Here is a 13,468-nt window from a genome sequence, read left to right as displayed (position 1 = left end):
TGAGAGGAAAAAAGTGTAATTGGACTGTACCCTACAGATATAAGGTGTTTTTTATTAGGAAATCTCGTAGCTGATCAACGCTATTCAACAGATAGGTTCCTTTATAATAAGCCGTCCATTGTAGTTACATATAAATACATTTTGTCTGCAGAGCTTGGAATCGGACTTATCTGATGGGACGTTTACGGTACAAGATTTCCTTGAGGTTAAGAATGCCCTGACTGCATCAGAAGCAAAAATTCAACAGTTAATGAAAGTTAATAGCAATCTCAGTGATGAGCTTCGGATAATGCAAAAAAAGGTAACTAGTCTACTATATACCACTCCTGTATACGAAGGTCTCGCAGATTTTATTCCCTTCTTAACCGTGTTTCCATTGCATGCGCACATCTATATCCATTAACATCAGTTCCTATCATACATACTAAGTGGAGAATGTATTCCTGTCACCTTTACTTAAATAGGTTTTCTTGTCACCTTTAGTTGAAACGACAAAATATTGTAAATGTCTCTATAGAGAGAGACCAAGGCAATTACATTAGGTGCTAAATTGTATAACAAAATAGAGGGATTTGAGGCATTTGGCCAAAGGCTCATGTGTCCTCTACAGGGGAGCTGTGTAATCTGCTTGATTATAGTAAATAAAATATGGAACCTAGCCCTTTATGTTAAATGTTCCCCAGAAATCACAGACAACTACAGCTATATAATGCAGGTATTCACAGTAATCAAAAAATGTCACAGAAAAAGCCACCTCCTTCATCAAAGCAATTTACACTAGAAATCTGGTGTACGACACTTTGAAATGTCACCCAAACATTGCCCAATGTAGAGTTGTACAAAAATGTTGTGACTTATGGCATTTCAGCCCAGTTTTGACCAGCTCTGTCCACAAAGCGCAAGCTGGGGTGGAACAAGGCTTGGTGTTGCATGCTTATCCAATTTACGAGAAGCTGTGGCTACCATATGCCACAAACCTTACTCCAGTACTTGACTTGTGCTGAGGCCTGATTTCATGAAGGGGCATGCACCTGACTACAACTCCCTCATAAAGACCGGCGTCACTAACGCTGGTTTTGATTTATCAGGGCCATTGTATTTTAGATATGCTTTATAAAGGACCACTTCAAAATGGCCCAACCACACAAAAATGAGTAAGATAGTTATCCTTTTCCTGTGCTCTATCAAAGTCTCATAGACCTATACATATAATTAATCGTGAAACAGACTTTATTCAAGGCTTAGCCAAAAGATGCGAAATTTTTGCTCATCATAACACTGAGCAAAAATGTTGTGAGTTTTCAAAGTGCTATATGTCAATTTTCTGGCATAAGCACGTTGATGTCTCATTTTCTGATTTAAAAGGAACCTGACAGCTGATATATGCATCATATATGGGGAATTGGCTGTATGACCTTAGCCAAATATGTTAAACTCTGAAACGGTGCAGGCGGCTCCCTGGCTGCTCCTCCATCTTTTGGAGTGATGGGTCTATCCTTATACACAGGGATAAGTCGCCAGGGTCTCACCTGTCTGACTAGTCTATAGTGCTGCCCAGTTTAAGTATACTTTTCTCTTAAAAATCACAGGGTTTGAGTCAAACAACTGGCTGAGATCATATAGCGGTGAACATGGATCTGGGGACATGTATCAGCTGTCAGTTAATTTTTTCATTGAATTTAAATGTTCAACAGCCAGTAAATACAATTTACATAGAATCAGAACTTCATATGCAAAATTTAATTTTTATATTTGTAAATGCTATAAAAAAGTGTATCTGTATGGTTTTGAATACATGAGTAGTGATCAGCGACACCGAACTTTAAAGTGTGGGATCTGTACCTGACACATAGTGTCCATGCACGGACCCTCAACACGTACTTCTCAGGTAAATCCGTTTAACTGTTCAGGTTCAGCCACCAGGATAAAAAAAAAGACAGCTGTGATTTGTCAAAGAATGACAGCTGTCATCAAGCCCAAGGTTAGTTATCTTTTGGGGTCTATGAGACCCCTTTTCCATTACTAATCGTGTAAGTAAAAAGAAATAAACACGAAGCAAATCTTTTATTTAAAAAAAAAATAACAAACACCCTCTTTCTCCAATTTATTAACCCCCAAAACACTCCTGCAGGTCCAACGTAATCCACACCATGACGTCCCACAATGATTCCTGTGCTTCATCCTGAGATTGCATTACACGGTCACATTAGAAAACGTGACCGATCACTGCGGTGTCCAGGACACACTGACAGAGCCACAGCTGTGACTGGGCTCAGTCAGGGAGTTCACCTGAGGTCACAACTGTCGGTTCTCATGGTACCCCAGCTGTGACATCAGGTGACCTCAGGTGACCTCAGGTGACCTCAGTGAACTCAAATCTGGTATTCAGGCATTGAATTCAATGGCCATAAATTAATGGATTATTGACTTAAATGGTGCAGGATTACCTGATTAACCGACACCACTGAAGTTAATTATCCGACAGCACTGAACTCCATGCCGGATTACCGAAATGCACACACATTCTGGTAATCCGGGATGGAGTTCAATGAATTAACCTGAGCTCACAGCTGGTGTTCCCTTGATAACCCAGCTGTGACCTCAGGTAAACTCATTAAAGAGGGTGTTTTTGTTTTGGTTTTTTATTAAATGATTTATCTCTATTTTATGTTTTTCTTTTTACTTTCACTATTAGCCTCTTTCATGCTTGTACATAGAGACCTCTCAATCAATTGGAGCGGCGCTGGGAAAAGCCATCTGTGTCTGGAGCTAGTCTAATGTCTTTTTCCATAGTCCGTGGCTGGTTCTTCAACAATCGTGCAATCAGACTCATTCCTGCTGCCCTTGGTTTGGTCAGCATTAATGTAGACACAGGTTCCCTTTACACTTTCCAGAGCACTTTCCTTCTGAAAAAAAATATTTTACATGTAGGAGAGACTGACAACTATTCCTGTATGAAGTCTGTATGCTGCAACAGCCGATAATCACTGTGTTGGAAAAGAGAAGCAATTTTCAAAGGGACTTAGTTTGAACAGTCATTCTGTGCTGACAATTTACCTAAATTATTAGGCCCACCCATGATGCAAGAGTGTCTGTAATTAGTTTGAACAGTCATTCTGTGCTGACAAATTACAGGCACTCTTGCATCATGGTGGGCCTAATAATTTAGGTAAATAGTGTAGAATAGATTCTGGCTCACCAATAAATAAGCTGGTGCCACCGAGAAAAAATAGCAAGTAGAAATTATATAAGCTTGGGCACACAATATGTAACCAGAGAAAAAGAGATTGTGTATTTATTTAGATCTGCTTTATTCGTGCAAAGGTTTGAAACAAAAATAACGTTTCGGCCTAACTCCCAGGCCTTTATCAAAAATAAGATCTATGTGAATATGTAGAGAACACGGGAAAGGTGAATCAATCGTTCACATATATGTGGATTATGAGAAGGAGTATACCTCTGCTTGTGTTCAAAAGGGCCTCTATGCATAGTAGTCACAGGTAGTATTGCAGTATGGCAACCCAGGTTTATAGGAGAATTGTTTGAATATGTGATAGTCAGAATGACATGTGAGGCAAAAGGTAGTCCTGCATGGGACTCACTGGCATCAATCTTTCCTTAGCATGTGGAATAAAGGGCAGATCAGGTAAAAAACCCGTGTATGGTCCCGGGAGAACACCTGAGGAGCTAAAGAAGCGTAATGGCTTACCTACCTGTGACTACTATGCATAGAGGCCCTTTTGAACACAAGCAAAGGTATACGCCTTCTCATAATCCACATATATGTGAACGATTGATTCACCTTTCCCGTGTTCTCTATATGTTCATATAGATCTTATTTTTGATAAAGGCCTGGGAGTTAGGCCGAAACGTTATTTTTGTTGCAAACATTTGCACGAATAAGGCAGGTCTAAAGAAATACACAATCTCTTTTTTTTTCTTTGGTTACATATTGTGTGCCCGAGCTTATATAATTTCTAATTTAGGTATACCTTCCCAACTGCTTGTTTTCCCTGTATTTCCACTCCCTATCTTCTTTGATTGACAGCTCTGGCTTCATAGAGCCAGAGAAAGGAGGACATAGACGGAAAACAAGCAGGTGGGAAGATATATTTACATGATTAGTCCTGTCATGATGCACGAGCGCCTGTACTTGGTTTGGACAGTCATTCTGTGCTGACAAAACCCCTGTAAAGAGGACCTTTTACAAAATTTTCATGTTGAACTGGACACATAATAGAATAGTAGCTGCAGATCAGCAAGATCGGCCATGCCTCTGACTCTGCACATTCATTTGCATGGTAAGCTCGCCCGCAGGGGCGTGGTTACATGCAAAGGAGGCCGATTAGTCGCTAGCCTCATTAGCATATAATGAAAGCTCTTTAGAAATACTTTTTCTAAAGACCCCTTTATCTATGCTACTATAGCCTGGGACAGTTAGGCAGGGATTAGGAATATGTATCCAGAACTGCTCGTGGTTCTGGCTGCATATTGGACCTGACAGGTTCCCTTTAAGTCCAAATGGGTGTTATCAGAATTTTCACTGGTACTTGTACAACTCTACCTGTATGAAGCTGACCACTCATAAACAGGCAGCAACACTTAAAGGAAAGAAGAGCATTTCCTCACAATAGCTTAAAGGGAACCAATCATCAGGATTTTCGTGTCTAAGCTGCAGCCAGTGCAGTACTGGCACTATCATGCACATTGTGTACATACCATCAGGGGGCAGCTCGGGTGTTTAGTCAGTGAAATCCAACTTTATAAAGTTTGAAATTTCGTGCACTTTTTGATTGACGTGTGCACCTCTGCAGATAATGTCCGGGCGGGTTATGCAGGAGTTCCCCGCCCCCCCTCCAGCCTGTTCCTCCCTCTCTCCTGATGTCCGGGCGGGTTATGCAGGAGTTCCCCGCCCCCCCCGCGCTGCCTGTTCCTCCCTCCCTCCGGCTGTATGTAAAATGCTAATCTTCAGAAACATGGCGCCGGAGTGGGCCTCCGCGCATAGCGCTTATCTCCGGCGCCATGTTTCTGAAGCCCGCATTACACAGCTTGGTGTCTGCAGAACAGCTGATCGGAGGACGCGATCAGCTGTAGCTATGACGACGTGCCGCCTCAGGACACCGGGCCAGGACAGGAGCCTGCCAGCGACATCGGGGGTCAGGTGAGGTAAGTTCACCATGGACTCACATGACCCCGTGACGGCAGTGCTGCGAGACCCGGTCACGGTAGTGATATCGGGCGGCACTGTCTTCACGGGGTCAGGTGAATGAAATTACTAGCACCTGTGATGTCATTGCCCCAGCAGGCACGCACACATTATACACACACATACACACACTATATATATACACACACACCCACACTGCTGTGTGTGCGCCCCTGCGTTGACCTGGGCTCACCTTCTGAGTTCCAGGTCACTGCAGGAAAGCACTCACAGCTGTGTGTGTGTATAATGTGTGTATGCGCGCGTGTATGATGTGTGTGCGCGCGCGCGCGTGTATGATGTGTGTGCGCGCGCGCGCGTGTATGATGTGTGTGCGCGCGCGCGTGTATGATGTGTGTGCGCGCGCGCGTGTATGATGTGTGTGCGCGCGCGCGTGTATGATGTGTGTGCGCGCGCGCGTGTATGATGTGTGTGCGCGCGCGCGTGTATGATGTGTGTGCGCGCGCGCGTGTATGATGTGTGTGCGCGCGCGCGTGTATGATGGGTGTGCGCGCGCGCGTGTATGATGTGTGTGCGCGCGCGTGTATGATGTGTGCGCGCGCGCGCGCGTGTATGATGTGTGTGCGCGCGCGCGCGTGTATGATGTGTGTGCGCGCGCGCGTGTATGATGTGTGTGCGCGCGCGCGTGTATGATGTGTGTGCGCGCGCGCGTGTATGATGTGTGTGCGCGCACGCGTGTATGATGTGTGTGCGCGCACGCGTGTGTATAGTGTGTGCGCGCACGCGTGTGTATAGTGTGTGTGTATAGTGTGTGTGTGTATAGTGTGTGTGTGTGTATAGTGTGTGTGTGTGTGTGTGTGTGTAGTGTGTGTGTGTATAGTGTGTGTGTGTATAGTGTGTGTGTGTGTGTGTGTATAGTGTGTGTGTGTGTGTGTATAGTGTGTGTGTGTGTGTGTATAGTGTGTGTGTGTGTGTGTATAGTGTGTGTGTGTGTGTGTATAGTGTGTGTGTGTGTGTGTATAGTGTGTGTGTGTGTGTGTATAGTGTGTGTGTGTGTGTGTATAGTGTGTGTGTGTGTGTGTATAGTGTGTGTGTGTGTGTGTATAGTGTGTGTGTGTGTGTGTATAGTGTGTGTGTGTATAATGTGTGTGTGTGTGTGTGTGCGCGCGTATAATATGTGTGTGTGCACGCGCGCCTCTCTGCTGGGGCAATGACGTCACAGGTGGAAGTGAGGGGCTGCTCTCACAATCAATGGGGGACTTTTAGTTCTGCATTAAAGGGGTGGTTCACCCATTTTTTTTTTTTTCCCCAATGATCAGATGATATTGGATCCGGATTGGACGGCGCGGGACCCTAACCCAGGATTACTGCGGAGGGGGGTTTATTTCAATAAAGATGGAGTCACTAATTGTGTTGTGTTTTGTTTCTAATAAAAATATTTTTCTGTGTGTTGTGTATTTTTTTTTTTATCTATCATTACTAGAAATTCATGGTGGCCATGTCTAATATTGGCGTGACACCATGAATTTCGGGCTTAGGGCTAGCTGATAATATACAGCTAGCCCTAACTCCATTATTACCCGGCTAGCCACCCGGCATCAGGGCAGCTGGAAGAGTTGGATACAGCGCCAGAAGATGGCGCTTCTATGAAAGCGCCATTTTCTGGGGTGGCTGCGGACTGCAATTCGCAGTGGGGGTGCCCAGAAAGCTTGGGCACCCTTCACTGTGGATTCCAATCCCCAGCTGCCTAGTTGTACCCGGCTGGACACCAAAATTAGGCGAAGCTCACGTCATTTTTTTTTTTAATTATTTCATGAAATTCATGAAATAAAAAAAAAAAAAAAAGGGCTTCTCTATATTTTTGGTTCCCAGCCGGGTACAAATAGGCAGCTGGGGGTTGGGGGCAGCCCGTACCTGCCTGCTGTACCCGGCTAGCATACAAAAATATGGCGAAGCCCACGTCATTTTTTTTTTCTTTTTTGGCAAAAAACTGCATGCTGAGCCTTGTAGTTCTGCAGCTGCTGTCTTCTCTCCTGTATACACTAGTGAATGGAGGATGCTGAGCCTTGTAGTTCTGCAGCTGCTGTCTGCTCTCATGCATACACTAGTGAATGGAGGATGCTGAGCCTTGTAGTTCTGCTCCCCCTGCCTCTCCCTCCAGCATACAGTCCTGGATAGAGCATGCTGAGCCCTGTAGTTCTGCAGCTGTATGCTCTCCTGCATACACTAGTGGAGAATGAAGAACATATTGAAGAAGGAAATTACTTCAGACCTTTTTTCTTTTTTTTTTTTTTCTTTCAACAATCTTTCTCTGATAAAAAAAAGCATAAAAACACAGAGCAAAAAACGCACCAAAACCCGGTAAAAAACGCGTCTGTTGTTTGCCACGTATGGTTTTTTTTTGGGTTTTTTGACGCAAAAAAAACGCACAAAAACACCGCTTAAATAAAAAACGCAGTGTGTTAACTTAGCCAAAATCCACACTGTTACTTGTCATGCATGGGACTACAAGGCTCAGCATCCTCCATCCAGGACTGTATGCAGTTTTTTACCCAAAAAGAAAAAAAAAAATGACGTGGGCTTCGCCATATTTTTGTATGCTAGCCGGGTACAGCAGGCAGGTACGGGCTGCCCCCAACCCCCAGCTGCCTATTTGTACCCGGCTGGGAACCAAAAATATAGAGAAGCCCTTTTTTTTTTTTTTTTATTTCATGAATTTCATGAAATAATTAAAAAAAAAAATGACGTGCGCTTCGCCTAATTTTGGTGTCCAGCCGGGTACAACTAGGCAGCTGGGGATTGGAATCCACAGTGAAGGGTGCCCAAGCTTTCTGGGCACCCCCACTGCGAATTGCAGTCCGCAGCCACCCCAGAAAATGGCGCTTTCATAGAAGCGCCATCTTCTGGCGCTGTATCCAACTCTTCCAGCTGCCCTGATGCCGGGTGGCTAGCCGGGTAATAATGGAGTTAGGGCTAGCTGTATATTATCAGCTAGCCCTAAGCCCGAAATTCATGGTGTCACGCCAATATTAGACATGGCCACCATGAATTTCTAGTAATGATAGATAAAAAAAAAAATACACAACACACAGAAAAATATTTTTATTAGAAATAAAACACAACACAATTAGTGACTCCATCTTTATTGAAATAAACCCCCCTCCGCAGTAATCCTGGGTTAGGGTCCCGCGCCGTCCAATCCGGATCCAATATCATCTGATCATTGGGGAAAAAAAAAAAAATGGGTGAACCACCCCTTTAATGCAGAACTAAAAGTCCCCCATTGATTGTGAGAGCAGCCCCTCACTTCCACCTGTGACGTCATTGCCCCAGCAGAGAGGCGCGCGTGCACACACACATATTATACGCGCGCACACACACACATATTATACGCGCACACACACTACACACACACACTATACACACACACACTATACACACACACACACACACACACACACACACTATACACACACACACTATACACACACACACTATACACACACACACTATACACACACACACTATACACACACACACACACACACTATACACACACACACACACTATACACACACACACACACTATACACACACACACAGTATACACACACACACTATACACACACACACACTATACACACACACACACTATACACACACACACACTATACACACACACACACTATACACACACACTATACACACACACACGCGTGCGCGCACACACATCATACACGCGTGCGCGCGCACACACATCATACACGCGTGCGCGCGCACACACATCATACACGCGTGCGCGCGCACACACATCATACACGCGTGCGCGCGCACACACATCATACACGCGTGCGCGCGCACACACATCATACACGCGTGCGCGCGCACACACATCATACACGCGTGCGCGCACACACACATCATACACGCGTGCGCGCACACACACATCATACACGCGTGCGCGCACACACACATCATACACGCGTGCGCGCACACACACATCATACACGCGTGCGCGCACACACACATCATACACGCGTGCGCGCACACACACATCATACACGCGTGCGCGCACACACACATCATACACGCGTGCGCGCACACACACATCATACACGCGTGCGCGCACACACACATCATACACGCGTGCGCGCACACACACATCATACACGCGTGCGCGCACACACACATCATACACGCGTGCGCGCGCACACATCATACACGCGTGCGCGCGCACACATCATACACGCGTGCGCGCGCACACATCATACACGCGTGCGCGCGCACACATCATACACGCGTGCGCGCGCACACATCATACACGCGTGCGCGCGCACACATCATACACGCGTGCGCGCGCACACATCATACACGCGCGCGCGCGCGCACACACATCATACACGCGCGCGCGCGCGCACACACATCATACACGCGCGCGCGCGCACACATCATACACGCGTGCGCGCGCACACATCATACACGCGCGCGCACACATCATACACGCGCGCACACACATCATACACGCGCGCGCGCGCGCGCGCGCGCACACACATCATACACATCATACACGCGCGCGCGCACACACATCATACACGCGCGCGCGCACATACATCATACACGCGCGCGCGCGCGCGACACACATCATACACGCGCGCGCGCGCGCGCGCACACACATCATACACACGCGCATACACACATTATACACACACACAGCTGTGAGTGCTTTCCTGCAGTGACCTGGAACTCAGAAGGTGAGCCCAGGTCAACGCAGGGGCGCACACACAGCAGTGTGGGTGTGTGTGTATATATATATATAGTGTGTGTATGTGTGTGTATAATGTGTGCGTGCCTGCTGGGGCAATGACATCACAGGTGCTAGTAATTTCATTCACCTGACCCCGTGAAGACAGTGCCGCCCGATATCACTACCGTGACCGGGTCTCGCAGCACTGCCGTCACGGGGTCATGTGAGTCCATGGTGAACTTACCTCACCTGACCCCAGATGTCGCTGGCAGGCTCCTGTCCTGGCCCGGTGTCCTGAGGCGGCACGTCGTCATAGCTACAGCTGATCGCGTCCTCCGATCAGCTGTTCTGCAGACACCAAGCTGTGTAATGCGGGCTTCAGAAACATGGCGCCGGAGATAAGCGCTATGCGCGGAGGCCCACTCCGGCGCCATGTTTCTGAAGATTAGCATTTTACATACAGCCGGAGGGAGGGAGAGAGGGAGGGTGGAACAGGCAGCGCGGGGGGGGCGGGGAACTCCTGCATAACCCGCCCGGACATCAGGAGAGGGGGAGGAACAGGCTGGAGGGGGGCGGGGAACTCCTGCATAACCCGCCCGGACATTATCTGCAGAGGTGCACACGTCAATCAAAAAGTGCACGAAATTTCAAACTTTATAAAGTTGGATTTCACTGACTAAACACCCGAGCTGCCCCCTGATGGTATGTACACACTGTGCATGATAGTGCCAGCACTGCACTGGCTGCAGCTTAGACACGAAAATCCTGATGATTGGTTCCCTTTAAGTTTGTCATTGTGCGAGATGTATGATAGATAACATTACCTCATAGTCTAACCTCCTGCATGATTAGAAAGTGCTGGGAGAATAGTGCACAAATGTTACATTTTCCAATAAGGTCCCTGTGAGGGGAAGGACAGTACATCTGAGTTTAGTTGAGTCACATTGCAAACCCTTCTGTCAGCTGTCTCATAACACTGTCAGCTCTGATGTACTGGCTCTCCTCTCCTTCCCACAGTGCCTGTTCAGAGATGTCACATTTATGTCTGTTGTGATCTCTGGAGTCCGATTCTCAAGAAGATCTATGCCCTGCCCATAGCTCTTAACAGCTTATGTACATATAAGAAAATGTGGATTTCTCTAGAATAAGACATTGGATTTCAGGATATCATTTAATCTAGCTTCTTATAACCTGCATGCACATATAGACTGCTTAGGAGGGTTGATCCTACTGACAAATTCTCTTTAAAGGGAACCTGTCACCTGCAGGGCGGTCCAATACGGTCTGGTCCGATGGGCGTTGCTGTTCTCATTTCCAGCGCCTTCTCTATTCTTGCAATTTCCGCCGTCCTTGCTTCATGTGAATGACGCGTCCTACGTCATCCACAAAGGCCGGCTTTGCACTTCTGCACACGCGCACTTTGCTCTGCCCTTCTGAGGGCAGAGCAAAGTACTGTAATGAGCTGGTGCGGGAGTTCTTTGATCTTTCCCTGTGACTGCACATTACACTACTTTGCTCACCACTCACCCTTAATGGCGCTAGTCCTGCCCAGTGGGTAGAAAAATTACAATCCCTTTCTAAAATTACAATTTAAAAATGCATACTATTAAAAAGACTCCATAACCTTTTAAGGGAGAGATCCTATATATAGAAAAGCCTAGCTTTAATGTAGCATACATTGCATCTCCTCAGTGAACAATATCCAAGTTAAGTAGGTTAGTGTCGTATGGTAATGTGAGGTATGGTTCAGGGGTGTTTGGGTTTCACCCAATCAGTGATGATTTTTGGGTGACACCACGTGTGGTTGGGGGGCATGTGATTCTCATCAAAAGTCCCTTTCGGTTTTACCAGCCAGTGTTTGTTGGTCGGCTATGCGGGAGTTGGCAGGCAGACCTGAGCACGTGCACCCATTATCAGAGGACACTTCCAAATGTAGCATCTAGCGTCAACATAAAAAATGTGGTGCTTTTGTTCAAAGCAATGAGGAAGGATGAAAAAAAGTAGTATTGAATTAAAACTTGACAACATTGTATGTAGATAGATTACCGTAGATTAAAAACTGAAATGTGGGAAGGAAAGCCAGATGAGAAGAGTAAAAATACAGAAAGAAAAACGTCAGGTTTGAGTATTCTGACTTACATACTGTAAACCACAAACATTACATAACATACAGTAAGAACTGAGAAATATGGAAATTTGAAAGCCCTCACCTGTAGTGTGGCTGGAAATCCGCTTTACCCAATACACTATATACTGCAACATTTGCAACTTTTTCAAAACACACTTGAAACTCTCCTTTAGGGTACTTTCACACTTGCGTTGTTTTCCTTCAGTCGCAATCCGCCCTTTTGGAAAACAGCGGAATCTAACAGATTCCGCTGTTTCCCATAGACTTGTATGGATGACGGATTGTGCCAAAAGTACCTGCGTTGCTTCCGTTGGCCGACGCTGCATTGCTTCCGCCGAGTGAAAGCAACGCAGCAAGTAACGTTAATTGCTTGCGTCAAAATGACGCCGAGCAGCGGATTCCGTTGCTTCTGTTAAAATTTATAATGGCTCCCTATGGTAGCGGATTCCGTTGCAAAGTGCTTTACATTGGAATCCGCTGCTGGATTCCGCTAATTTCTACTGAGCATGCCCAGAATGAAAAAAATGAAGAAAAAAAAACAAAACAGAGCCGACGCATTCCGTTAGACGGATGCCAAGCGGATGCAACGGGTCCGTTATTTCACAGGAATCAGCTAACGGATTCATGTGAAATAACGGATCCGTTGCATCCGTTGACAAAACAAAAATAACGGATGCTTCAAAACGACGCAGCAACGGACCCAGTGAATTTCGCCCAACGCAAGTGTGAAACTAGCCTTAGAGAGGGGAACATGGATGATTTTTTTCACTGGTCTGATCCATAATGGGTCTTACTCTACTGGCAAAAGTATATTTTTCATGGTTCTACATCTTCAGTAGGTTAACCAGGTTTTTTTTTTTTAACATGATGGTCAAGGTATGGAGAGAAACAGAAGAGTTTGGAAACAAGCATGGGGAAGGTGAGGCAGTTAGAATTGCACTGCTAATCTACTATGAAAAGCAAACCGGCAATAGTGCATAACAAGAGAATAGATGATAAAACAGTGACAGGCAGATCCAGGCATAATAAAATAGTTGTTTTTCATTTGTTCATGGTGCAGCAGGAGGTCCTTGTAACACTGTAAGCTAAGATCGGCATCAGATTTACAAGGATACATATCCACTTCTTGTAATCCGTCCACAGGAGAGGACATCAGCTGATCTTGGCGATTAGCTGCAGAATTGGACATCATGCCGCCCCGGACGGGGGGAAGTAAGGGCTTCCGAAAGATGGCGCCGAAGATGAGCGCTATATATATATAATATATATGAAAATCCTGATGATTGGTTCCCCTTTAATAGCTCTGCTGTCAGAATGAGCTCATTAACTGTCTCAGGGAACTTTTTCTGCAGCCAGTAATAGGCCGAACCACACAGAAGCTACAGAAAGCAAGTGGTACCATTTTTTTTAATAAAACTCAATTGCAAAAATA

General features: G+C 46.0%; 1 protein-coding gene across 6 annotated transcripts in view; it reads left to right on the top strand.

Annotated features, from left to right (window-relative positions):
* The window catches only part of GIT2 (GIT ArfGAP 2), a 153,263-nt gene that overhangs the window by 91,420 nt on the left and 48,375 nt on the right, over positions 1-13,468 (top strand). For all 6 annotated transcript variants that reach the window (XM_075320048.1, XM_075320050.1, XM_075320049.1 and 3 more), the window contains exon 14: positions 152-301. In XM_075320048.1, coding sequence (XP_075176163.1) covers positions 152-301 — 150 coding nt within the window. The remainder of the gene's footprint in view (positions 1-151; positions 302-13,468) is intronic.

The sequence above is a fragment of the Anomaloglossus baeobatrachus genome, chromosome 1 (assembly GCF_048569485.1).
Source record: "Anomaloglossus baeobatrachus isolate aAnoBae1 chromosome 1, aAnoBae1.hap1, whole genome shotgun sequence".
NCBI classification, from domain to species: domain Eukaryota; kingdom Metazoa; phylum Chordata; class Amphibia; order Anura; family Aromobatidae; genus Anomaloglossus; species Anomaloglossus baeobatrachus.
Note: the sequence above shows the minus strand (reverse complement) of the source record. Positions and strands in the feature narration are given on the sequence as shown.